The sequence below is a fragment of the Hemiscyllium ocellatum genome, chromosome 3, assembly GCF_020745735.1.
Source record: "Hemiscyllium ocellatum isolate sHemOce1 chromosome 3, sHemOce1.pat.X.cur, whole genome shotgun sequence".
Classification (NCBI taxonomy): domain Eukaryota; kingdom Metazoa; phylum Chordata; class Chondrichthyes; order Orectolobiformes; family Hemiscylliidae; genus Hemiscyllium; species Hemiscyllium ocellatum.
The window spans coordinates 10627311-10654875 of record NC_083403.1 but is presented as its reverse complement, the minus strand read 5'-3'; the positions used below and the strand labels follow the sequence as shown (position 1 = coordinate 10654875).

General features: G+C 42.1%; 1 protein-coding gene across 2 annotated transcripts in view; it reads left to right on the top strand.

Annotated features, from left to right (window-relative positions):
* The first annotated feature begins 379 nt into the window (after window positions 1-379).
* Window positions 380-27565, top strand: part of LOC132830470 (inactive tyrosine-protein kinase 7-like) — a 261952-nt gene continuing 234766 nt past the window's right edge. Inside the window, exon 1 of one of the 2 annotated variants that reach the window (XM_060848217.1) lies at window positions 380-705. In XM_060848217.1, the coding sequence (XP_060704200.1) occupies window positions 630-705 (76 nt within the window). In that variant the 5' untranslated portion in view covers window positions 380-629. The remainder of the gene's footprint in view (window positions 706-27565) is intronic. The other variant, XM_060848226.1, reaches the window with a different exon arrangement.

The following is a 27565-nucleotide window of genomic DNA, read 5'->3' as shown; positions in this document are numbered from 1 at the left end:
CCAACACCCTGATGTTTTTATTAAGAGGACTGACCACGATCGAGGTAAGTTAGAAAATAACTGATATTTGTAAAGTGATGCAAATTTTAAAGGGTTCGATCGTTTATTTTGACGAAAATCTGAAAGAAATCAATCCTAATTTCTGCCATTACACCTATAGGCTTATATGTCTTTTTGTCCAAGTTGTTACTGCATCTCCTTACAACCACAGTAACTCACCTTTTTTCCTCAAATCAACAAAGCGGCATTCCCTGTGCAACCAAACTTAATCCTACTGGAAACAACCTGATCTCCTTTAACAATCCAATTGGATAATAGCACTGATCCCGCCCTCGACACCAGATGACGACTGGCTAGAGCCCCCATCAAGCAAGGTTTTCTGTGGAAGGGTTTCCGGTGAGCAGGTTTGGTAGTGGTGGCGGTTTTTTTCCGTTGGCTATTTGCTCGCGCTGCGCTCGGGGTCGGTGTGAGTGTGAGCGCGAGCGCTGCCGGACGATGGGAGTACCTGAAGTAAAATACTGAATAAAAGGCAATCGATTGATTCATCGACCGACCGGGGAAGAGAGACGCAAAAAGTGAAGAAGCCGATCTTGTCTGCGTCTTTAATTCTTTTTCCTCCAATGTAATTCATGGTGCTGAGTTGTGGGACTTCGGTGGTGAAGAGGATGGCAATGCTTCTCGGGGCCACGGCGCTCTTGATGCAAGGTAAAGTCGAGGGGGTCTTGGACACGACTGAGAATAAATAACTGGCGAGGCTCCAGGAGTAAACGTCGATGTGCGAATTTGTTAAATCCCACTGGGTGGGTTCACAATCCTGCGAGTGGGTGGGTGGGGTTTAAAAGATTCTTGGGCTGCTGGGAGACGGAGAAGATTCGTGTGAAAACATTCGTTCCGTCAACAAAAAATAAATTTGCCGACGTGCTTCAACACAAAAAAATGTTACTTTGTGAGGAATTGCGAAATGAGCGTTCTTTGCTCATCCTTCGGAATATTTCTTCGCACTCACCCGCGTCCCCGTTCCTCCCCACCGCAATTTATCTTTGCAAATTTATAAAAAATTATACGTGTTTAGGAGATTTCCATAACTGCCTCCTCAAACAGAAACAGCAAATAGTCAGTATATTTGTACCTCAATGTTTTAATTTGTGACTTTTGGGGAAGAAACTTGCTTCTCCGATTGGAATTGTGCGAGAAAAAGAAAATGGAATAACTTTTAAATCTGCGTAGTACAATTTAGTTATGTAATTATAACCAGATGTCGTGATAAATAGGGTTTGGAAAGTTTGACTTTCCGTCCTATAGTGTATGAGCACTGAGCCTTTAACTGGGAATAATTTAAATTGCTGTGACTAGCTCTTCGGGTGTTGCATTCCAGGGTGTGTAGAAATGAAGTACAGTACTCAGCAATTTTCATTGGGACAATTTTCTTGAAAAACCAAAGTCTTGTCGTCGACATAAAGAGTGATGCCTCTTAATTGGTTTGAGTAGGTCCTGTAACTTTGAGTTGCGCTCACCACAGTTGGACCTTTCAACATCGATTTAGAAGCTGATTTTTTTTTCTTTACTGTTGCCGTTTTTGACGAACGCAAACATATGTTCAAATCCAGTTAACGCAGACATTTTCACACTTGCACTCATGCATGTGAATTCGATTAATTCATTAATGTTGTCGTAAGGCAGTGAGCGCTAACCAGGAATGGAGAAAGTGAGGACTGCAGATGCTGGAGATCAGAGCTGAAAATGTGTAGCTGGAAAAGCGCGGCAGGTCAGGCAGCGTCCAAGGAGCAGGAGAATCGACGTTTCGGGCATGAGCCCTTCTTCATTCCTGAAACGTCGACTGTCCTGCACCTTGGATACTTCCTGACCTGCTTTGCTTTTCCAGCAACACATTTTCAGCACTAACCAGGAACGCCCAAGGCTCTTTTTGTATCCTTGCCTTTCTGAAGAAGGGCTTATGCCCGAAATGTCGAATCTCCTGTTCCTTGGATGCTGCCTGACCTGCGCTTTTCCAGCAACACATTTTCAGCTCTTTTTGTATCCTTGCCTTTCTGATATTTTCTATAAAATCACGATCTGAGACGTTAACTGTTTCTCACCAAAGATATTGTACAGTCACATCTGCTGAGTCCTTCCAATATTTTGCATTTTCATTTCGATTTTCAGCATGCACCAGTACTTTCATGCGACAACTTAATGCCATAGTGCAGTTTTCAAGGTTCACTGAATGGAAAGGGCAGTTATGAAAACATAGAAAATAGGAGCAGGAGTAAACCTTCTTTTGAAAATGGCAGGGCCGGCTTTATAATCATTACTGTTCCTCCTTTCCACATATATTTTGTTCGCTTCAGTCCAACTATGTCCAACTTCTTGAAATCACACTGTTTTTGTTTTTGTCTCGACTGCTTCTGTGGGAGCGAATTCCACAGGAATACCACTCTCTTTGGGTGAAGACATTTCTCCTCCTCCTCAGTCCTAAATGGTTTACCTTGTTTCCCTTGACTATAACCCCTGATTGTAGACTTCCCTTCCACCAGGTGCATCTGTCTTGCATTTGTCCTATCTATGATTCCAACAGACCCCTCCCTCCTCCCAACTCTGAAACCCTGTTGTGAGCTCCAGTGAATAATATCAACCTAAGTGATTCAACCTCTTCTCATGTCAGTTCTACCATCTCAGGAATCGGTGTGGAAAGCCTTCACTGCACATGATAGCAAGAACAGCCTTCCTTAGATAAGAAGACATAATATTCCAGATGTAGTCTCACCAATGCACTGTGTAATTATAGCAAAACATCTCTACTCTGTATGCTAATTGTTTCACAAGGAAGAGTAAACTACCATTTAAGACCATAGGAAATAGGAGTGGAAGTAAGACCATTTGGCCCATTGAGTCCACTCCACCATTCCATCATGGCTGGGCATTTCAATGCCACTTACCTGCAGTCTCCCTTTATCCCTTAATTCCTTGTGAGATTAAGAATTAATCAATCTCTGCCTAGAAGACATTTAACGTCTTGGCCTCCACTGTGCTCAGTGGCAGTGAATTCCATAGGTTAACCATAGATTCAACCTGTAAGTTAACCTTTAGAGAAAGCTATACTAGCATTCCCAGATCCCTTTGTACTTTGTGGCTTTATGGATTTTCTCACCGTTTAGAAAGTAGTCCATGCCTGTGTTCTTTTTTTCCAAAGTGCAAGACCTCTCATTTGCTCACATTGAATTTCATCAGCTATTTCTTAGACCACTCTCCTAAACTGTCTAACTCTTTCTGTAGCCTTCCCACCTCCTCAGAACTACCTGCCTGTCCACCTAACTTTGTATCATCGGCGAACTTCGCCAGAATGCCCCAGTCTCTTCATCCAGATCATCTACATATAAAGTGAAGAGCAATGAACCCTGTGGAACACCACTTGTCATCAGTTGTCATTCCGAAAAAGAACCTTTTATCCCAACTCTCTGCCTTCTGTCAGACAGCCAATCCTTAATCCATGCCGGTTGCTCACCTCGAACACCATGAGCCCTTACTCAGCAGCCTCCCGTTCGGCACCTTATCAAAGGCCTTTTGGAAGTCTAGATAGATAACATCCACTGGGTTTCCCTCTTCAAAGAATTTGTTACCTCTTCGTTACCTCTTCAAAGAATTCTAACAGGTTTTTTGGGTGCGATCTCTCCTTACTAAATTCATGCTGACTTGTTCTAATTCTACCCTGCACTTTTAAGAATTTAGAAATCTCATCCTTAACGATGGACTCTAGAATTTTACCTACAATCGAGATTAGGTTAATCTGCCTATAATTTTCCATCTTTTGACTTGATCCTTTCTTGAACAAGAGGGTTACAACAGCGATTTTCCAATCATTTGGGAGTTTCCCTGGCTCCAGTGATTTTTGAAAGATTACAACTGTCGCTTCCACTATTTCCTCAGCCACCTGCCTCAGAATTCTAGGATGTAGCCCATCTGGGCCAGGAGATTTATCAGTTTTTAGACCTTTAGCTTATCAAGTACTTTTCTTTTGTAATGGCCACTATACTCGATTCTGCCCCTTGACACTTCTTAATTGTTGGGATATTACTTATGTCTTCCAGATTGACACACAGTATTTTTTAAGTTCTTCAGTTTGTCTCCCATCACTAGCCTTCCTACATCGATTTTGAGCGGCGCAATCTCTACTTTTGCCTCTTGTTTGTTTCTTACATATTGAAAAAAACTTTTACTATCATTTCTAATATTACTGGCTAGCTTACCTTCATATTTGATCCTCTCCTTCCTTATTTCTCTTTGTTATCCTCTGTTTTTGTAGTTTTCCCAATCTTCTGATTTCCTAGTGCTCTTGGCCACTTTATAGATTTCTTTTTTTCTGTGATAGATTTCCTGAGTTCCTTTGTCGGCCATGGTTGTCTAATTTCCCCTCAGGTAATCTTTCTTTTCTTTGGGATGTACCTCTGTCCTCAACTACACTCCGAAACTCCTGCCATTGTTACTCTACTGTCTTCCAGTTGGTTTTTGTCAGTTCCTCTCTCTCTCCCCCTGTAATTATCTTTATTTAACTGTAACACCATTACATCTGATTTTGCCTTCTCTATTTAAAACAGCAGACTGAACTCTACCATGCAATGATCGCTGCTTTGTAAGTGTTCCCTGACTTCAAGGTCTTTTATAAAGTCTAACTCATTACATATCACTAAGTCCAGAATAGCCTGCTTCCTTGTGGGCTCCATCACAAGCTGTTCCAAAAAGCCATCTTGTAAGCATTCTATGAATTCCCTTTCTTTGGATCCACCAACAACATAATTCACCCAGTCCATTTGCACATTGAAATCCCCCATGATCACTGTAACATTAATGTTCTGACATGCCCTATCTATTTCCCTGTACATCTTGCGTCCCTGGTCCTGACCACTGCTGGGAGGTCTGTACGTAACTCCCACTATGGTTTTTTTTGCCTCTGTGGTTCCTCAACTCGACCCACATAGACTCCACATCATCTGACCATGTGTCATTCAGTGCCATAGATTTAATTTCATTCTTAACTAATAGGGCAATCCCACTCCCTCTGACCACCTCCGTGTTTTTCATAAGTTGTAAATCATTAGATGTTTAACTGCCAGTGCTGAACCCCCGCAACCACTGGATCCAGATCAGTTCAGGTGGAGTCCGCCCCACCTGTACAGATCGCCCCGGTTCCAAAACTGATGCCAATGTCCCATGAAATGGAAACCCTCTTTCCCCCACCAATCTCTTAGCCACGTGTTTACTTCCCTAATTTTCTTATCCCTGTGCCAATTAGCATGTGGCTCGGGCAGTAATCCAGAAGTTATGACCTTCAAGGACCTGTTCTTCAATTTCCTTCCTAGTGCTTGATACTCCCCAAACAGGTCCTCCTTCCTAGCCTTGCTATGTTGTTTGTGCCAACGTGGATCGCAACAACTGGATCCTCCCCCTCCCACTCCAGTATCCTTTCAAGCCGTTCGGAGATGTCCTGCACCCTGGCACCGGACAGGCGACACACCACATGGGACTCCTGATCCGTCTCGCAAAGGATATATCTGTCCCCCTAATTATAGAATCCCCTATAAGACCAAATTGTCTTTTTGCTCTTTCTCCCCCCCCCCCCCCCCCCCCCCCCCCCCCTTCTGCTGAATAGCCTTCTGCACCGTGGTGCCATGGTCAGCTGGCTTATCCTGTCCACAGCACTTTTCCTCATCCATACAGGGAGCAGAAATCTCATCCCTGTTGGACAAGGTTGAGGGCTGAGGCTCCTTCACCTGAGCTCCGAATCCCCCCACTTGCCTCACATACAGTCACACTCTGTTGTCCCTGACTGAGTTTGAATTACTTAATCTGCCGGTGTGAAACAAAGCGTCCTGGTAACTCTTTTCCCCCTCCCGGATATGCCACAGTGTTTGAAACTCAGATTTCAGATCATCAAATCCGATCTGGAGTTCTTCCAGCAACCAACAGATGTGGTTTCTGCAAATGTGGTCACTGCCATTCACAATGGGATCAGCTAGCTCCCATATCATATAGCTACAGCACATCACCTGTCTGGCCATCTCTACTTATTTAATTAATTTATACAAATTTGAGTTAAACAATTGTTAGTACTTCTTCTCTATGGCCTTATTCAACTAATCAGCTAATAGTAAACTTTTAATCAATCACACAATACCGAAATATCAATTGAAATGCCTTACCTTTGCAACACACGAGAGTCCACGATTTGCCGCCATTACTGCTAGCTGCATCGGAATGCTTCCCTTCCCAGGATGTATAACGTCTCCCAGTTCTCGCTGTACATTTTCTGCTGTCAGTTTATAGCTCTTCAGATAATCTATCTTCTTGTTTTTGGTGTCAAAATGGATAACCTCTCGTTTCTCCATGTTACACTACATCTGTTGTGCATTTGCCCACTCAATCAGTTTGTCCAAGTTGTGCTGAAGCATCTCTGCATCCTCCTCACAGCTCACACTTCCAGGCTTTGTCATCTGCAAATTTGGGTGTTGTATTTAGTTCCCTCATCTAAATTAGGAATGTATATTGTGAATAGCAGGGTCCTAACAGTGTTACCTCCCTAGTCACTTCCTGCCAGTTGGGGGAAAGATTTCTTCTACTTAGTTCCCACTTTGCCAGCCAGTTTCCTGTACAGCTCACTGCTATCTCCAGTCTTATGCACTTTAGTTTTACATGCTAATCCCTTATCTTTGACTTCGTTGAAAGCCTTCTGACAGCCCAATAACTTCCCTTTTTTGATGAACTCAACTAGTTTCATCCCCAAAGAACTCTAGTAGATGTTTTTGAGCGTGATTTCCCTTTCATGAATCCATGCTTACTGTGTTGAACCTTGTCCAAATGGCTAGTCTGAGACAATTAGTTTTATTCAGATTGGGGGGGGGGGGGGGGGGTGGAAATCAAGACTCCTGACCCGATCTTGCCAATAATCTTACCAAAAGAGTTAAATGATAGAAATTCACAGCAGAATTTAAATCAGCTTTGTCGCAGTGGTATCACCTGAGGCGAAAGGTTATGATTCAGTTTCTGCTCAAGATGTTCGCACAATTCGAACTCGAACTTCATTTGGGAATGCTTAATTCTGAACCATCCCGTAAGTGCAAATTCCAGTCATTAAAATATGATGCAAGATCTGTTTGTTTATTAAATATATAGAATATCCTCTTTGAAATTGTATTCTTTATATTAGACAAATAAGATCCTGTTTTGCCCCTTGGACAGGTCCTTTTTTCCCTTTGAGTGTTATTGAGTTGAACAAAGATGTAGTGCTGGTCTGACTAAGTTCCAGGATTTTGACCTAGCAACAGTTTAATGAGAGGAGAACGGTTTCCATTTGCCGCCTTAACATTATTCACAGTAACAGTTATCTTTGGAAATAAAGAACAATATAGCAGAGGAGCAGGCTCTTTAGCCCACTAAGCCTGTGCTGACACACAACACCTTTTTTAAACAAAAAAACCTTTTGCATCCACGTAGTCCTATCACTTCCAGGCACTTAACAGCTTTTGTGGGGGTGAAAAACAACTTGCCTCTTTCCCTTTAAATTTTCCCTCTTTTACCTTAAACCAATATCCCCTAGTAATTGATATTTCTACCCTGGAAAAATAACTGACTTTCTGTTCTATTCATGCTTCTCCATTTTAAAAATCTCACAACACCAGGTTATGGTCCAATAGGTTTATTCTGAAACACTCGCTTTTGAAGTGCTGCTCCTTCATCAGGTGGTTGTGGAATATAAGATCGTAAGACACAGAATTTATAGCAAAAGTTTATAGTGTGATGCAACTGAAATTATATATTGAAAAAGGCCTGAATTGTTTAGGTCTCTCCGCGTTTAGAATGAACATTGTTGGTTTTGGAACTGAAAATCATCTAGCCACAAAATGACGTGACGCATTCTCAGTCGTATCCTTACATACAAATGAGGAAGGACAACACATCTCTCCTAGACAAGCCAAACAGAGACACGCAGGAGAATTCCTAGAGGCATGGTATTCCAACTGGAACTCTATCAACAAACACATTGACTTGGATCCCATTTACCACCCCCCAGGAAATGACATCAGCGACCCAAGATCGTATGAGGAAAGGCTGAGGCACTTGGGGCTGTTCTCATTGGAGAAAAGAAGGTTTAGGGGAGATTTGATAGAGGTGTACAAGATGATTAGGGGTTTAGTTAGGGTTGACAGTGAGAACCTTTTTCTGCTAATGGAGTCAGCTGTTACTAGGGGGCACAGCTTTAAATTAAGGGGTGGTAGGTATAGGACAGATGTTAGGGGTAGATTCTTTACTCAGTGGGTTGAGTGTTCATGGAATGCCCTGCCAGTAGCAGTGGTGGACTCTCCCTCTTTATGGTCATTTAAGCGGGCATTGGATAAGCATATGGAGGTTATTTGGCTAGTGTAGGTTAGGTAGGCTTTGGTCGGCGCAACATCGAGGGCCGAAGGGCCTGTACTGCGCTGTATTTTTCTATGTTCTATGTTCTAAAAGTCCAACATATAAACAGAATGCTGGCTACACCACTGGTGCTTCATTTGGAGTTTCACTGAAGATTTACCTAGAACAGTGATGAAGCTTCTGAAAATGAACCTTCCAGCTCAGTGAGCAAACTTGTATCCAGAACCTCAGCCTGAGCTACTAATCTTCTCAAATCCCGCTAACTCTTACAGACAGTTTAGTTTAAGTTATCACCTTTTATTTACCAATGGCATCAATGTTACACTATAAAATAGATATCAACAAGCCAGGCTTGAACTAGATTCTAGATTAGATTAGGTTACTTAGTGTGGAAACAGGTCCTTCGGCCCAACAAGTCCACACCGACCCGCCGAAGCGCAACCCGCCCATACCCCTACATTTACCCCTTACCTAACACTCCGGGCAATTTAGCATGGCCAATTCACCTGACCCGCACATCTTTAGACTGTGGGAGGAAACCGGAGCACCCGGAGGAAACCCATGCAGACACGGGGAGAACGTGCAAACTCCACACAGTCAGTCGCCTGAGTCGGGAAATGAACCTGGGTCTCGGGCGCTGTGAGGCAGCAGTGCTAACCACTGTGCCACCGTGCCGCCCACCATTCTAAAACCATTAGCAGAGTAGCGGTGCCAGCTCTTACCCCGTAAGAGCTGTCTCCGGCTACTCCCCTAATGCTGCAAACAAGCTGTCTTTATACAGAATTTGGTATTACAATTACAAAAATGCCACACGTCCTTAATCCGATAAGCAGCAATAAAATGTCAAAAGTTTGCAGAGGAAGAGAAACTCATTGATAGGTCTGAATACACTTGACTCATGTACACTTAACATGCACATCAAAGTTGGAACCCTGGATTAAGCCAGACCAGATGGTCACTTTTGGCTAGTACATCATAATGAGAGACTAATCTAAATTATGTGGAAAAGGTCATGGCGTTACCTCGCTTAGCTAACATGTCCAGTATCATTGTCTTTCGATTCCCAAAATACAACTTAAATTCATAACACTCCCAGATCATGAGCTCCAGAGAAAAACACAACATTCAATCCATGACAAGCCAGTGCACACTCCAATCAGACCATAAGAGTTAAACATTCCACCAGCTTCCCTCACTCACATGCCTCCAGAATCAGCCTCTGCTCACTTAATTCACAAAATGAAATGAAACAAGTATGTACTTTCAACCTCACCCAAGTGTCATTAGGTATCCCTGAATTTAAAAGTATTCATAGTCTACCTGTTCAGGTGTGCTGGGACACACTTCAGGGGTAGATGAGACATGAACCCAGACCTTTTGGCCTAAATAGAAAAAGCCCAGCTAACTGCAGATTCTAGAAATCAAACAAAGAATTGAGTTGCTGGATACACTCAGTGGGTCTGGTAGCACCTGTGGAGAGAAAGCAGAGTTAATGTTTTGGATCATGGAAGGAGCATTCGCAGTATAATTGAACTTAAAATACAGATGGAAAGTGTAAAGATAAAATCCAATAATAGGATCCTGTGCTTGAAGATGACAATAGGATGAGGGAGGAGTAGACTGGAAGCAAAGACTTTATGGTGGGACAGTTGATGAACCGTGAATGACTTTCAAAGCAATTTTTCAAATTGCTCACTGTAAAAGAAGGATTGTAGGAAAAAGGGTCTACCATGGGTGCCTAAGGAAATAAGGGAGGCTATTAAATGGAAAGAGAAGGCATACAAAGTGGCTAATGTTAGCAGGAAACTAGAAGATTGGGAAAGATTTTTAAAGGTCAACAATGGCACCCAAAAAAACTGTAAAGAAAAGTAAGATAGAATATGGGAATAAACTAGTTCAGAATATAAAAACAGTAAAAGTTTTTATTGATACAAGACGAAAAAGTGGCTAAAGTAAAAATTCATCCTTTAGAGGATGAGAAGGAGGATTTAGTAATGAGGTACGAGGAAATAGCTGAGGCATTGAATAGGTATTTTGTCGGTCATCACAGTGGAGGAGACTAATACCATGCCAGTAATTGACAAGGAGACAAAGGCAGGTGAGGACCTAGAAACAATCATTATCATGAAAGGGGTAGTGTTGGGCAAGCTGATTGAGCTAAGGATAGACAAGACTCCTGGCCCTGATGGAATCTATCCCCGCGTGCTAATAGAGATGGTGGAAGAAATAGCAAATGCAGTTGTGGTTATTTCCAAAATTTACTGGACTCTGGGGCAGTATGTGATGCCACATTTTTTTTAAAAAAAGAGGTAGACAAAAGATGGAGAATTATATAATGGTTAGAATAACTTCTGTAGTAGGGAAAATGCTTGAGTCTGTTATCAAAGAAGAAATACCAAGGCATCTAGATAGAAATTGTCCCATTGGGCAGATACAGTATAGGTTCATGAAGGGCAGGTCATGCTTAACTAGTCTACTGGAATTCTGTGAAGACATAACAAGCACGGTGGACAATGGGGACTCAGTAGGTGTAGTGTAGCTAGATTTCCAAAAGACATTTGATAGTGCTGTATAAAAGGCTGCTGCAGAAAATGAAGATGCATGGTATTATGGGTAATGTATTAGCATGGGTAGAGGATTGATTCACTAACAAGAAGCAAAGAGTGGGGATAAATGAGTGATTTTTATGGCTGGCAATCAGTGACTAGTTGTGTGCCTAGTAGTGTTGGGACTGCAGTTATTCACACTTTACAAGATGATTTGGAGTTGGGGACTACGCAGAGGACTGAAACTTTGCAGCGGGACATTGTTTTCCATTTGCCATGCCTTTGCTTAAACTATGGTATTGTGAAATCGTCCATTTTGGTAGGAATAACGGTAAAAAAGACTATATTACTTGAATGTTTTTTTTAAAAAAATTGCAGCATGTTGTTGTACTGAGGGACCTGAATGTCCTTATACATGAAACACAGAAGATTGGTCTGCAGGTGCAACAGGTAATTAAGGCAAATGGAATTTTGTCCCTCATTGCTAAAAGGATTAAGTTGAAATGCAGGGAGGTTATGTTGCATCTGTATAGGGTGCTGGTAATGCCACACCTAGAGTAGTGTGTGCAGTGTTGGTCGTCTTACTTGAGGAAGGATGTACTGGCACCAGAGGGGGTGCAGAGGAGCTTAGAGGTTGATGCCAGAATTGAGGGGGTTGGCTTACAATGAGAGACTGTGATTTTTACCATTGGAATTTAGAAGAATTTAGGGGGTGGGGGAGAGATCTTTATGAAGGGAACAGATAAGGTAGAATTGGAGAGGATGTTCCCACTGGTGGGTGAAATAGAACAAAAGGGCATAGTGTCAAAATTAGGGGGAGCAGGTTTAGGACCAAATTGAGAAGAACTTCTTGACCCAGAGGGTTGTGAATCTATGGAATTCTCTGCCCAGTGAAGTAGTTGAGGTTTCCTCAGTAAATACTTTTAAAGTTAAGATAGATAATCTTTTGAACAGTAAAGGAGTTGACAATTATAATGAGAGAGTGGGTAAATGGAGCTAAGGCCACAAAAAGATCAGCCATGATCTTATTGAATGGTGGAGCAGGCTCAAATGGCCAGATGACCACCTACTACTCCTGGTGCTTACGTTCTTGTGTCCAGCGACCCTTCTTCGGAATGGGTTCCTGATGAGGTTTTCCAGCTATTTCTGTTTTTGTTTTTCTACTCTATATGGTACCACTGGCAAAGGACCATGTAGTATCTGTACTCAAATGACAGTTGAATCAAAACCCTCTATATGCATACAGTTAACCACAACTGATATGCAGTGAATAATCTGTAAACCTGATGCAGTATAATCATTTGATAATGGAGGATAAACAAGTATCCTGCCTGTAAACCAGACTGCTAAGTTGGTGTTTTAAAAGTCAAATGATCCTTTCTTGTTACTGTAGCTGTTCACACAAACCTACACTGCAATCCTTAATTGCAGCCTTGTTGCACTATATTTAAATGTCACGGCTATGCTAAGCATGCCCTTGTGGTCCGTGAATTACAAATTTGAACAGCTAACTTAAAATTTACATATGTAATATTGTGAAATTACCAATAGCACAGCTTATCTTTTTAAAGATAAAAGATTAGTTAATTACACAATGTTGCAAGTTATTTAAATAGAAATAATTTTACCTCCTAAAGATTGAGTAAATCAGGCTAACAGATGCCTTTAATGAAATAATATCAGTCTGTTAAGATTGTAGCAAGCCTACCGCAAATCAAAGTTATCTTTCTGAAGTGAAGGATTTGAAATTTGAAGTCCAATTCAGCAGCTGCAAAGACTTGTGTAATTGAGTGTTTGATAGTTATCTGCATAGTTTGACCTGGCAGGCAAAGCAGTATTAAGGAGTGAGAGAATGTTCTTTTTCCTTTGATTCTGGTGGGATGATATTGAAAACCTCCCAGTGTCTCTTTCAGCAATCTAGAAGGTTTTCTGGCCAATTATTTGTTTTCTGACATTCAGTTGTGAATAAAATGTTAACTGCAGTCATTGATATCACCTGGTCCAACTCGCAGGATCTGTGTGTGACAAAATGAATCTGTTCCTCTGAGAGTGAAAAGATCGACTCCAAGCTTCATTCATGGTCTTTCTGGCATGTCATATGTCATAGGAGCTCTTTTCCCTCACTTGACTTTTGTGACAAGCACTGGACTGGTGGCTATCCTTGATCTCAAAGTTCCAATTTGTCTTTCTCAACCTATACTTTAGGTTCATATGGTGCAGAAAAGGCCCTTCAGATTATCCAGTCTGCACCAACATAACTACCCCACTAAAGGTGCACTAAATCCAATTTCCTGCACTTGTCCCATACCTTTGAATGTTAGCAAATTTGAAGTGCCCATCCAAATTTTTTTTTAAAAGGCTGTTGGATTTCTAAGCAGTGCGTTCCAAATTCCCACCACTCTGAGTGGAAAAGGTTGTTCCCCCAAATCCTGAGTCTCCTGCCCCTCAAATTATGAAATTATGCCCCATTGTGATTGATCCCCTCAATCAAGGTAAACCGCTGCTCTCTTTTCACCCTATCCATTCCTATATGCCTCGATTATGTCTCTTTCTCCCCCAGTCTTCTCTGCTCTAAATAACAATTCAAGCCTATGGCGTCTCTCCTTCTTGTTCAGTTTCTCCAACCCAGGCAGCATCCTGATGAACCTCCTCTGTGTCGCCCTCTAGTGCTATCATGTCTTTCCTGGAGTGAGGTGACCACAACTGCGTGCAATACTCCAGCTGTGGCCTTACCAACACTCTGTATAATTCTAACATTACCCTCTTATTCTTGTACTTTGTGCCATGACTGATGAAAGCAAGTGTCCAACATCCCCCTTAACTGTCCTGTTTGCATGCTCTGTCAACTTCAGGGATTTGTGGATAATTATCCCAAGATTCCTCTGTTCTTGTAATCTACCCAGTGTCCTGCCATTCAGTAAATACTCCCTCATCTTGTTTCTTCCAAAGTGTATCACAAAGCACTTACAAGAGTTAAATATTGTCTGCCCATCTGACAAACCCATCTCTGTCATTCTGTAATCTACAACCATCGTCTTTGCTATTAACCACTCTCCCCCTTCTAGTGTCATCTGCAAATTTACTTAACATTCCCCCTCCAACATTTTCATCTATATGTTTTTATATACATAAATTAATGTGTGTCCTAGTATTGATCTTTTATGGTACATAGCTGGACAGTGGCCTCCAGTCACTCAATCTGCTTTCTACCACTACCTTATTACTAAGCCAGTTACTGACCACCTCGTTAAGTTTCCCTCGATTCCATGTTCTTAACCTTCTCAGTCAGTCTCCCATGTGAGACCTTGTCAAAAGTTTTTTGCTGAAATCCATTTAAATTACATCAACTGAACTTCCCTTGTCCACACACCTATTCACATTTTTAAACAATTATAGCAAATTTGGTAGGCATGGCGTCTGTCTGACAAAGCCATGCTGATTATCCCTAAATAATCCAGGCCCTTCCAAGTGGGTATTAATTCATTCCTTCAGAATTTTTTCCAATAGATTCCTGATGACTGACACGAGACTCACCGATCTCTCTAATTTTCTGGTTCATCGCTATCACGTTTCTTGAAATGTAGAATCACATTAGCTGTTTTCCAGTCCTCTGGCACTTACATCATTGGTCAAAGAGGAATTAAAAGTTAGTGTCAGAGCCCCTACAATTTCCTGTCTCATTTTCGCAGCAGCCTGAGATGTAGTTCATCCAGGCCAAGGGGTTTGTCTGCTTTTAAGCCTGACCGCCTCCAATATTTCCCCATTTCCAAGGTCAAACTGTGCAAGTTCCTCACAGTCCCTTTTCCTGAATGCCATTTGATGTTCTCATTTTCCAGATAGAAGACCTTAGCTCTAGATATATTTTTCTGATGAAGCATTGGTTTACCTGCACTTCACTCACTTTAGCTACCATATTCACTGTTCGCAATGTGATCTCTTGTACATTGGGAGTTGAAACGCAGCTGCATGACCACCTTGCAGGACATATACATTCTGTCTGCAAAAATGAACCTTTAGCTTCTGGTTGCCTGCTACTATGTTCCATCAAGGCTCAGTGCAAGGTACTGCATCTCCTTTTCCATTTGGGAACACCACAACCTTCAGGACTCCATGTTGTGTTTGATAATTTTAGGGCTTGAAGATCTTCTTTCATGTTCTTTCATGTTGACACACCACTTGCACATTTTTACTCACCCTATCGTTAGAGTCATAGAGTCTGTTTCTGTGCAGTATATCTCTTCGGTCCAACTCGTCCATGCAAACCAGGTATCCCAACCCAATCTAATCCCACCTGCCAGCATCTGGCCCATATCCGTCCAACTCCTTCCTATTCATATACCCATCCAGATGCCTTTTAAATGTTGCAATTGTACTAGTCTCCACCACTTCTTCTGGCAGCTCGTTCCATACACATACGACCTGCTGCGTGGAAGAGTCGCCCCTACGGTCTCTTTTATATCTTTCCCCCCTCGCCCTAAACTTATACCCAAGTAAGAGGTATAAAATCATGAGGGTCTGGATTTCCCACCCCAGGGAAGATACTTTGTCTATTTATCCTATCCATGCCTCTCATGATTTTATACCTCATACTTGGGCAATTTTCCACTTTGGGTAAATGCCAGTGTTGTAGCTAAACTGGAACAGCTTGGCTACAATGCAACAAATTCTGGAGCTCATGTCTGCAGAGCTATTGCTGAAATGTTGTCAGGGTTTTTGTAGTATTCAGTACTTCCAGCCATTTCTTTGCTATTTGTCTCACAGTTATCAAAGAATAGTTGGGTTCACATACATTTTATCCTTTCCAAGCAATGTTGCATATGATGCATTTCACAATTAAGGAAAGGATGTGTATGGAAAATAACAACATTCCACAGCGGTTGTGTTCGATTTGAATTTTGAGAAGGCTTTTGACAAGGTACCACAAGAGTGCTCAGCCTTTCTTTCTTTCTCCCTGGTTTACCATTATGCATCTCTAAATTATTTTTGTCTTCATAAAACAGGCTTCTGCATCTTCATATATGTAGCTTCTAGCATAATCTATTGCATGTTCCACTGATGATGTTTAACTGGTTTCTGGTGAAAGTTTTAGCACAGTCTGGATTGTTTAATAAATGCCTGTCAGCAGAATCACAATTGTAGTGTGTGTAAATCGTGACAAGTTACCTTTTAATTTGACTACTTATGAAGAAATCTCCTCAATCAAGTACTGAAACAATGATTTCATCTTTATTGCAATTAGTAACTAAACTAAGATTCCAAGTAAGCAAATTAAGCCTCTCAGTCCAACTTGGCTATTACCGGATTAATGATGGAATCTGTCCAATGTCCGAGCAACAGTGTCTGTCTTTGGAAGGGTCCAGCGTTTGATCATTATGCAGTGTTGTTCTTAGAAGTTCTGCCACTGAATTGTTCTGGTGTTAGATTATTGTACAATTTTTCCCTCTTTCATGTTTGTGGTGTGATGTTATTGATAGATCTATTTCATCCCCACCGTTGATTACTTTCTTGAGACCTCAAGTCTGTAGCTTGATTTATCTTTTTCTTTGTTACATTTGGGATTAGCTGTTCATTTAAAACACCACTTTTCCTGCAATTAACCCCTTCAGTGCATTCTTCCTGCAGGCAGACTTAACTGTCCATTTGTCACGAGGTAGCAGGCGATCATGCAGTTGTTATTTTCTCTCTCCCAGGAGACAGCTTGTTTATGTTGTTCTTCCAAGAGATTGTTAATTCACATATTGCTTTCATATTCTTTATAACAGCCTTCCTGTCCCTTTCATTTCAAGAAATAGTTTATTCTAGAAAGAGTTGTTGATTATTCTTTCAATCCCTGAAATTATTATTAAAGTTATGAAGTCACAGTAATATATGCTGATCTGAAGCCTGAGCTGGTTGAGCATGATCTCCATACTGCCCACTGTGGTTAACAGTATGGTGTTTGAGTTATCAATTGCTGGACATACAGCCATCATACCTGGAATTGCATCAGCACTCAAACTGAAAATTTAATCATGGGAAGTGTGCTATGTAATGTTTTGCAGCAATAAAATTGTATTTTGTGACTGGATGCCGGGTATTGAGTTTATACCCATTTTGGCATCACTGTCACATGGGTGAAAAACTTGTTTCTTGATCCCATTCATGGTTTCAGATGTCTGTTGCACTTATAAATCCAGTCAGTTCTTGTATGATCTCCTATTTTAGGAAAAACGCACAATATCTGCCCCATTTAAACTAATGGGGCTGGAATCGTATTATAGCCAATACAGGTAAGGAAGTTGACGTTTTACAATTCATGGTCTAAATTCTTCAATCGCATTCAAGCCAATTCGCCATGAAGAAACCCGCGTTATTAATAGAACCAATTGTATTCAATGATTTGATTGCCTCTGATTGCTAATGATCTCTTTCTGAACTTCAGTGACCTCAAGTAATGTCGTGTCTTGTGAATGATGAATGTGTAAGATTGGTTGGTATGCTTTTAATTGAAAGTAGTGGCATGAGTGATGTTACAGTCAATCGCGGATTGTGCTGCAGAATGAACTAATGAAAACCATGTTGCTAAATTATAATTGCAACTTGGAAACAGCCTTTAACCCCAACCACAAGAGCATAATTGTAATGTTCAAGATTTGCAGCTATGGTGTTTACATCTTTTTGAAGTTGATTTATTTAAGAATCTAGTTTTCAGGACTGGAAATGAAAATTAGAAAATGTGCTGGTAACTTTAATTTGGCCCACTACTACAAAGAGGTTACTGACCCACAAAGATCTTAATATTAAGCTCCAAGAATAAATGACAAGCTCACTGTGGGAAAAGTTGAAAAGAAGTTGGGGAGGCAAGATTTAACTTTTTGACCAGAAGGGTTTTGTCAATTAATCTTTTAAGTATTCTGATGGAATTTTGGCAGGTGGAATGGAATATTGTATTTTGCAAAGAGTTTTAACAGTAGGGTCATAATTCATTCAACAAAGCACAAGTTTCAAAATGAACATTGGTAGTTATTGATAGATTTGGGATTCATGACTGCAGTTACCTAATATAGGCAATTGATTGTTCAAAAGGACTTTTTAGACAGTTTACATTTGTAAAGTAGTTGTTTGGTTTAGGTGTTAGTTAATTAGCCAAGAAGTGTAAACTACCTGGAACAACCCTTGAGCTCAGTGCAAGTTAGAACACTATCTTATTTTTTGCTTGGGGATCTACTGCAGCCTTGAGGACTTAATATCGAATTCAATAACTTGAGGGCTTAACTCCATCCTTCCATGTTTTTACCCACCCTAAATCTGGTCTTGTTGTGGGCTACTATTAGCGCAGTCATCCATTCGAATCTACTGCTGGCCAGTTATCACATTTTATATACTTTTTGCTTTCGGTAGAGATTCATAAAGATGTACAGCACCGAAACAGATACTTCAGTCCAACTTGTCCATGCTGACCAGATTTTTATTTTAAAAATTACAGTGTGGAAACAGGCCCTTCAGCTTAACAAGTCCACACCGACCCTCCAGTCCCATTTCCCTCTGACTAATGTACCGAACACTATATGGGCAATTTAGCATGTCCAATTCTCCTGGCCTGCACATCTTTGGACTTTAGTAAGGCATTTGTTAAGATTTCCCATGGTAAACTAATGGAGAAAGTGAAGTCACATGGTTATCCTAACCTAATCTAATCCCATTAGCCAGCACTTGGCCCATATCCCTGAACCCTTCCTATTCATGTACCCATCCAGCTGTTTTTTAAATGTTGTAGTTATATCAGTCTCCTCCACTTCCTAGCTCACCCATTCTCTCCCATATTTTATTTTATCATTTCTTCATTCCTGACTTGTTATCCATAATCTTGTTTATCTACTCCTTTTGTCCCTCTCTTTCATCTGTCTTGGTTCAGTGGAGAATAACCAGCTATTGGCATGAAGAGTGTTGATCTGATTTACAGTTGTGAAGGTAAACCTCTCAAGGAGAGAGGAATTGCCCTCTGAGTACTTGTTGATATACCTTTTATATGAAGCTAGTAATTTACGCTGTGTTCCTCACTAGTCTGAATCTTTATAGTCAATGAACACAGGGCAGCTACTGGTGACATCACGATGATGCCCTTCTCCACCTACATAAGGTTGAATTAAATTTTTACTCAGAACAAGCCATTTTGTATTTTTACCTAAACAAGTTGGGACACCAAACTTCTATGTATACTGCCTGGTAGTCTGCGTAACTATCAACTTCTGTTTTCTCAGTTTTGGGGAAAAGAAGTAACTGCTATTACATGAAATCTTGTGCTGCACATGAGAACTGAATTTCCCTAGTTTTTAAAGGGGTCCCAATCTCCATCCATGTGAACAGTGGTACTTCATGACTTTTGCCAAATTTTTTTCTTGTATTCTACTGATCTCCAGTTATTTATTTTATGACTCACTTTCTTAAAAAAAACCTCAAGAATTGTGCTTCTGGCATATGGTTAGAGTTAAGGGACTAACTGCAACATTGAAAGTTTAAAGCTTTTTGTTTAATTTTGGAAGGTTCTATCCTTAATGCACTCTGCTATTGTTATTCTGCTATGCCATTACAAAGAAATCCATATTGATGAGCTAGCCAGTATTCCCGGTTCTTCAGATTTTAAAGTTAAAAACATGGGTTGTGGGTTTTACTGGCTGGGCCAGCAATTATTTCCCATTCCTAGTTGCCCTGGTAAAGCTGGTGGTGAGTTGCTGTCTTGAACTTTTGGAGTCCATTTGTAGATAGACCCGTGATGCCATTAGGTGAAGGCTTCCAGGATTTTGACAGAGTAGCATCGCAGGATATTTCCTTGTAGTGACTTGGAGAAGAACTTGCAGATTGTTAATCCTATGTACCTGTAGCCCTTGCTCTTTTAGACAGTGGTGGTCATAGGTTTAGAAAGCAACTTTGAAGTCTGCTTGACAAATGTTTGCAGTGCACCTTGTAGATAATGCACAGTACTGCTACTGAGTGCCAGTAGTGGGGAGAGTGAATCTTTTTTGGATTTGGTACCAGTCAAGCAGTTTGTGTTGTCCTGCATGGTGATGGAACAGAACATGTACTGAGGCACAATGAAAGACTTGGTGCCAAGCTGCTTGAGTGGTGTTGGAGTTGCATTCATCCAGGCAAGTAGGGAGGATTTCATCGCACTCCTGACTTCTGCCTTGTAGATGGTGGATAGGTTTTGGAGAGTTGAGAAGTAAGATGCTCATTGCAGGATTCCTTGTCTCTAACTTGCTGTTGTAGCCACAGTATTTATATATGGCTAGTCTAGTTCGCTTTCTGCTCAGTGGTAACCTCCCAGGATATTGTTAGAGAAATTTGCTGGTGGTAATGTCTTTGAACGTAAAGGAGTGATCATTGGATTTCCATTTTGGAGATGCCAAATTCTAATCTGGCATTTGTGTGGCACAGATTATTTGCTTCTTATAAGCCCAAACCTGGATATCACTAAGAAAGAACCTCATTTCTGACCTTCTAATGAAGAGAGCATAGAACGTTACAGCGCAGTACAGGCCCTTCGTCGCTTGATTTTGTGCCGACCCCTGTGAAAATAAATAATCTGATGCCCATCTAACCAATACCATACCGTTATTATCCATATGTATGTCCAATGCCCATTTAAATGCCCTTAACATCGGCAAGCCTGTTACAGGCAGGCCATTCTATGCCCCTACTACTGAGTAAAAAAACTACCCCTGACTTCTGTCCTAAATCTATGTCCCCTTGTGTTAGCCTTCACCATATGAGGAAAAAGGCTCTCACTGTCCACCCTATCTAACACTGATTATTTTTTATGTCTCAATTAAGTCATCTCTCAACCTTCTCTCCAATGAAACAACCTCAATTTCCTCACTTAGAGGAGATCATTGCAGCAGCTGAAAACGTCGGACCTAGGACACTGCTCAGAGGAACTCCTAGAGACAGATCCTGGAGCTGAGGTGACAATTTCCATCAACCACAACCATTTTTCTAGGTGTTGGGTATTACTGACCAGTGGCAAATTTGCCCCATTTCCCATTGACTTCAGTTTGCTTGGGCTGCTTGATGCCACAGTCTGTCAAATGTGGCCTTAATGTCAAAGGTGTTATTTTTCATGTTGCCTTTGGAATGCAGATGTCTTTAAGTCCATGATTTAAATCAAGGCTGCGATGAGATCAGGAGCTGGGGCCTTGGCAGGTCCAAAATTGATGATCAGTGAGTTGTGTACTCTTAAACAAGTTCTGTTTGATAGCACTTTTGATGACCCCTTCCATCGCAAGTAGTGTGATTGGTGGCAATTGGCTGGTTTGAATTTGTTCTGCTTTTATTTTGGAATGCAGTATAGAGTTGGGCAATTTTGATATCAAGTCAATGTCAGTATGGTTGGTTTACTGGAACAGCTTGGCTATTGATGTGGCAAGTTCTGCAGCACAAAAATTTAGTGCTGTTGCTGAAATGTAGAGAGTACCTGTTGCCTTTTCTGGTGCCTCCAGCAGTGTCTTGGAATCACAGACATTGAGCTGGCTTGCCCAGGTGTCCACAGGGCAATCAGGCTGGCTTTCCTGGGTGTCCCCAGGTCAGTTAATAGTTGAGAAAAAACAAACCAAACCAAAATAACCCCTACGCCCCTCATCAACTGCACAGGTCTGCGGGAATAATGGGCCTCAGTTAGCATCAGAATTCAGAGGAACAGTACAAAGGACCCCAGGGTGGTACATCAACTTCCAATCAGGTCAGGCAATAGCACAGACCTTAGGTTCAAGGCCCACTTTGCAAGCTCCTTTTTCAGGTGGCAGCAACAGCAACCACCTTTCTCTTTCTGTCTAGCAAGATATAGTTCATACTTAGAAGTGAATCCTTTTTTTTCCTGGAGTAGCTTTTTGACATTGTGCTATGATTCTATGAAACAAAATAATGTCTGGTGGACTTTGGGGATGGTGTTAGTGATGTTTGAAATGTCTTCAAATACAGCAAAACCTCTTAAAGAATTAAACAAATGAGGGGTAGGAATGTATTAGAGGAAAACAAATGAAATGGTTTTATCTGGTTTTATTTGAAAGCAGGTTTGAAAATAGCTAAGTATAATTTCAAGTCATTAAGGTGTGGAGCTGGAAAAGGCACAGCAGGTTAAGCAGCACCAGAAGAGTGGGGGGGGGTGGTGTCTATTTCATATTAGAACCTTTCAGGACTGGGGAATGGGGCTGAGAAATAAATGGAGGGAAGAAGTAAGGCTGGTGGGATAGCGATAGGTGGATGCAGGTAGGAGGTGACCATGGTTGGTCAGTGGGTAGGGTGGAGTGTTTAGATGGAAAGGAAGATGGTCAGGTCAAGGGGGCGGGCAGAGAGGAAAGGCTGGACCTAGGATGAGGTGGGGAAATTTCAAAGCTGGTGAATTGTATATGACTATAAGCTCCTACATGCAAACTGGATGAAGAACACCTTATCTTCCTTGGGAGCTTCTAGAATCTTCTACCTTTCACCCTGACCTCAAGTTTGCATGGACCATTTCCAACACCTCCCTCCTTGGGCGCCTCTGTCTCGGTCTCCGGCAACCAACTCAAACCCACCAACTCCTACAGCTACCTTGACTACACCTCCCACCCCACATCTGCAAACACTTTACCCCTTACTTCCAATTCCTCTGCCTCCAAATTATCTGCTCCCTGGAGGAGCATTTCTACTCCAGGACATCCCAGATATCCTCCTATTTCAAGGGCTGCAATCTCCCCTCCCACATAATATCCATGGCATCTCCTTCACTTGCCACACCTCCACCCTTGAACACCACGCACACGCACACACCCCGCACTGTGGCAAGGATAGCATCCCCCGGTTGTCATATTCTATGCCACGGATACAGCGCATTATCCTCTGCCATTTTTGCCACCGTCAGTCAGGCCCCACCACCAAAGAAATTCCCTCCCCACTCCTATCAGCATTCCGCAGAGACCATTCCCACTCCACAACTCCCTTATTAGATCCATGTTCCCCACAAACCCAGCACCTTCCCCTCCTGCCGCTGCATGAGGTGCAAAACCTGTGCCCACATCTCCCCCTCAACTCTGTCCAAGGCCCTACAAGATCATTTCAAATCCTGCAGAGATTTTCCTGCACATCCACCCACCTGATTTATTGCATCTATTGTTCTCTTATGTAGTCTCCTCTATACCGGACAGAGTGCCAACTTGTGGAGCAGTTTAGGGAACATCTATGGTCCACATGCACCAAAGAGTTCCACCGTCCAGTGGCTCACCACTTCAACTCCCCCAGGGACATGCAAATCCTGACACCCCCCCCCCCCCCCCCCCCCCCATCCAACCGTACAACTCAGCACGGCCTCCTAACCTGACTTACCTGTCCATCTTCCTCAAAGTGTGGTGCTGGAAAAGTGCAGCAAGTCAGGCAGCATCTGAGGAGCAGGAGAGTTGATGTTTTGATCGCAAGCTGTTTATCAGGAATGTTCCTGATGAAGAGCTTATGCTCCAAATGTCGACTCTGCTGCCTTACTAGCTAGGAGAAAGTGAGGACTGCAGGTGCTGGAGATCAGAGCTGAAAAATGTGTTGCTGGAAAAGCAGAGCAGGTCAGGCAGCATCCAAGGAGCAGGAGAAGACCTTCTTCAAGGAAGGCATCCTTGCAAGAGGATTCGCATTCCTGAAGGACTTATGCCCAAAACGTCGGTTCTCCTGCTCCTTGGATGCTGCCTGACCTGCTGTGCTTTTCCAGCAACACATTTTTCAGCTGCTTTACTAGCTGTGCTTTTCCAGCACTGCATGTTTTGTCGCTGATCTCCATCATCTGCAGTCGTTGCTTTCTGCCTATCTTCCTATTCATCTATCCACTTCATCCTCCTCACCGACATCATAGTCACCTCCTACCTTCATTCACCTATTGCCATCCCATCTACCTTCCCTATGCCCCTATTTATCTCTCAACCGTCTTCCCACTCTACATTCCTGATGAAGGGCTTGTGTTAGAACATCGACTCTCCTGCTCCTCCGATGCTGCCTGATCTGGTGTACTTTTTTCAGTGCCACACTTTCCAATTAAACTTAACAACAGGCAGACAATGAAGTTGTTATTCAAGCTCTCAGAAGGGACTGAGCATGATTAAGGGTCATTTCGTGCATTGTCTAAATCTCGAGAATGTAGTTGTTCTGCCACATTAATCCAGGTTTGCGTGCAAGTAAGTGTAAAATAATCTGTTTTAGAATATGAGACAGCTTAAATTGCACAATGACAGTTTTCTTGATTTGCAGTTGAAGTGATAACATTTCATGCAGAATACAGTATGTAATGCCAAGCTGAGGGTTATGCAGGTCAAAGTAGCTCCCCAGCAGCACCAGGATAAAAGCAAGCTAATCCCTGAAGGTATTTACGCTGCAATGTTGAACTGCTGTAAACATTTGTCTCAAATCATGTAGTATCATTTTTGTTTTGTCTATCCTTTTGGAGTTGATTTTGTTAATGCACAACAGCTAACGTTGGATTCTGAACAGTCCCTCTTCAGTACCTACTTGGGCACTGTGCCCCAACTCTTCAGCAGTTACATTGACTACATCGATGCAGTGTCCTGCATCCAGGCTGAACTGGAGCAATTCATCAACTTCATCCACAACTTCCACCCTGCTCCCAAATTCACTTGGTTCTATCTCAGATACCTGCATCCCCTTTCTTGGCTTCTCTATTTCCATCTCTGGTGACAGTCTCCAGATGGATGTTTACTATAAAACCACAGACTCTCACAACTACCTGCAAGAACTCCACCCTTTCTCCCAATTTCTCTGCCTCCGCTGCATCTGCTTGGATGAAGAAACATCCCAACGTCCACCTAATTTCAAACAACGTGCTTTTCTCCCCTCTGTCATTCAGACAGCCCTCTGCCACACCACCTCCGTTTCCCATTACACCACTCTAAACAACCCCCCAACGCAATAAGAACAGAGTCTTCCTTGTCCTCACCTTCTACCCCACCGGTTTCCGCATCCAATGCATCATCCTTAAACACTTTGGCCAACTCCAACTAGACCCACCGCCAAGGACCATTCCCTTTGCCAATCCTTGGTTTGCACCACTCTGCCCACCAACACCCCTGAACCCCTAGGTACCTTCCCCTGCAACTGGGAACGATGCAAAGCCTTGGGTGCCTCCATTGTCACACGAACCGAACTGCTGATTTGGAGGAGGAACACCTCATCTTCAGCCTGGGCAGCCTACAGCCCAGAGGCCTCAACACTGAGTTCTTCAATTTCACATAACCTCCTTTCACATCCCTTGACTCCTTTCCCAGCCCATCCCCCTCCCTTCCATTCCCCTCAGCCATCTCCTGGATGTATTCCTCCCAACGACCAACCAGGTCATATCTTGCACTTGTCTCCACCTATCCCCACCTCTTTATCTGCAGTTCCCCTTACACACTCACTCACCCCCACCCCTGAAGAAGGGTTACACCCAAAATGCTGACTTCTTCACCTCTTAATGCTGTCTGGCTTGCTATGTTCTTCCAGCCTTCTGCCTGTCAACTTTGGATTCTGAAACATCCATTCATTGATCATCATGATTATTGTGGAAATGTTTAAAAGTGGATAACTGAGTGAATTTGTAGAGGTTGAAGTTAAATTTGAGATATGAACTAAGTTAAGCCATTTTCATAAAGGGTAGGTTTTGTTTTATCAAGTTCTCCAATTGTCTGGTCATGTTCATCTAGAATGGGTGCTCCAGTTTCTTAACTGACTATGGTGAATAAAATGTCGACTTCAACATCTGGGCAAGGAATTACCAAAGGTGCTGATTACTTCAAGATGTGGATGGAACATTACCTAATATGGCTGAAGCAAACTGTAGAACTGGGATTGCAAATTATTAAAAGCTCCAGCATCTGTGTCCTGCAAATCCATGTTGCTTTTGATACACTGAAGTAATGAACTCTCAATTATCTCTTAAATCCTGCATATGTTAATTTTTTTCCCCCTAAATAGGTATTCGATCCAACAAAGGAAAACTACCACATGGTTTGCAGATGTACATCTGTCTTTATTCCAAAAAATGAGAAAATATCATCATGTGATATTCACGTTTAATGAGGAATTTGCTTTCGAACATAATATGTTTGTCATTAGAGTGGAGCAGTTATGCTAAGTGGTGTCAAGATTTTATCAGTATTTGAGTGAAGGCTAAAAATGTGAAGTCTGCCAGAATTTGGATGCGATTTTGGGCTTTAGAGATAATTTGAGATGCCAGGCGGGATTAAGAATATCGGAATGGAAGTCCTCAGGTTTTGAGAAACATTTTAACACTCAGTTATCGAATTCATAGAATTCCCACAGTGCAGAAAAAGGGCATTTGGTCCACGTGCCTTCTGAAGTCATTTTGATCCATAGAATCCCTACAGTGTGGAAACAGGCCCTTCGGTCCAACAAGTCCACACTGATGCTCCGAAGAGCCACCCACCCAGACTCGTTCCCCAACCCAATTACCTTACATTTTACCCTGTGACTAATCCACTTAACCTATGCAACCCTGATTACTATGGGAAAGTTAGTATGGCCAATTCACCTGACCTGCACATCTTTGGACTGTGGAAGGAAACTGAAGCACCTGTAGGAAACCCACCAAACTCCACACATAGTCGCTCGAGGTTGGAATCGAACCTGGATCCCTGGCGCTGTGAGGCAGCAGAGCCAACCACTGAGCCACCATGAGGCCCCCAAAACTGTCCAAATGTCTTCCCAGGTATGCAGTCTGATTGTACTGCCTTTCCTGATTTTCTTACTAGAGTAAGGGTGGCACAGGTGGCTCAGTATTTCCTCCTCGGTGCTGGGGACCTGGTTTTGATTCCAGCCTTGGGTAACTGTAGAGTTTGCATGTTATCCCAGTGTTTGTGTGGGTTTCCTCCCACAGTCCATAGGATAGGGATGTTGGAGGGTCATACAGATATGATGTTTGAAACCGAATGGCCTCTATTTGCACTGTAGGGATTCTGATATCCAAAGAACGCTATTCATGCAGCTTCCAATCTTTTGCCTTAAGAAATTGTAGCAACTCTAAATTGGTTAGTCTCCTTGACTTTGTTTTAAAATAGTTATTTAATGAACAACCATAACTGGACATTGTACTGCTAATTTCTTTTTCCATGCATAATGTAAGACACCATGCATCCTGCTTGAATGGTACCTGTGAAAGGAATGTATGTGGCAACAGATTTCTTATCCTGGAAAAAACAGATTACATGTGGGATCTGATATTGAGATTTTAGATTGGCAATTGTGCTCATTATAGTCACTTAATAGCTTGCTGAATGAAAGGGCTGTCTTCTTGTTCACACAGCATTGCCCTTTGATGTGAAGGGCACTGCTTGTCACAGGCCACTCGGGTGTTTTCCTACTTTTCCTGGTGGTGGAAATTGAATAAAGATTTGTACACCTTGCCTCTCACTGTGTCTCACAGCTGCACACACACACCATGGGTGCTGGGGTTAAAAATAATAAGCACTACTGCAGTTAGGTGGTAGTGTGGGGGTTAATAATAATAATAATATAAACAAGAGGAAAAAAAGAAAAAAAAATCATGGGATTTCACACAACAAAAAAGAAAAAAGAAGGGCTGTCTTGTTGAATTACTTCTTAAGAAGAGG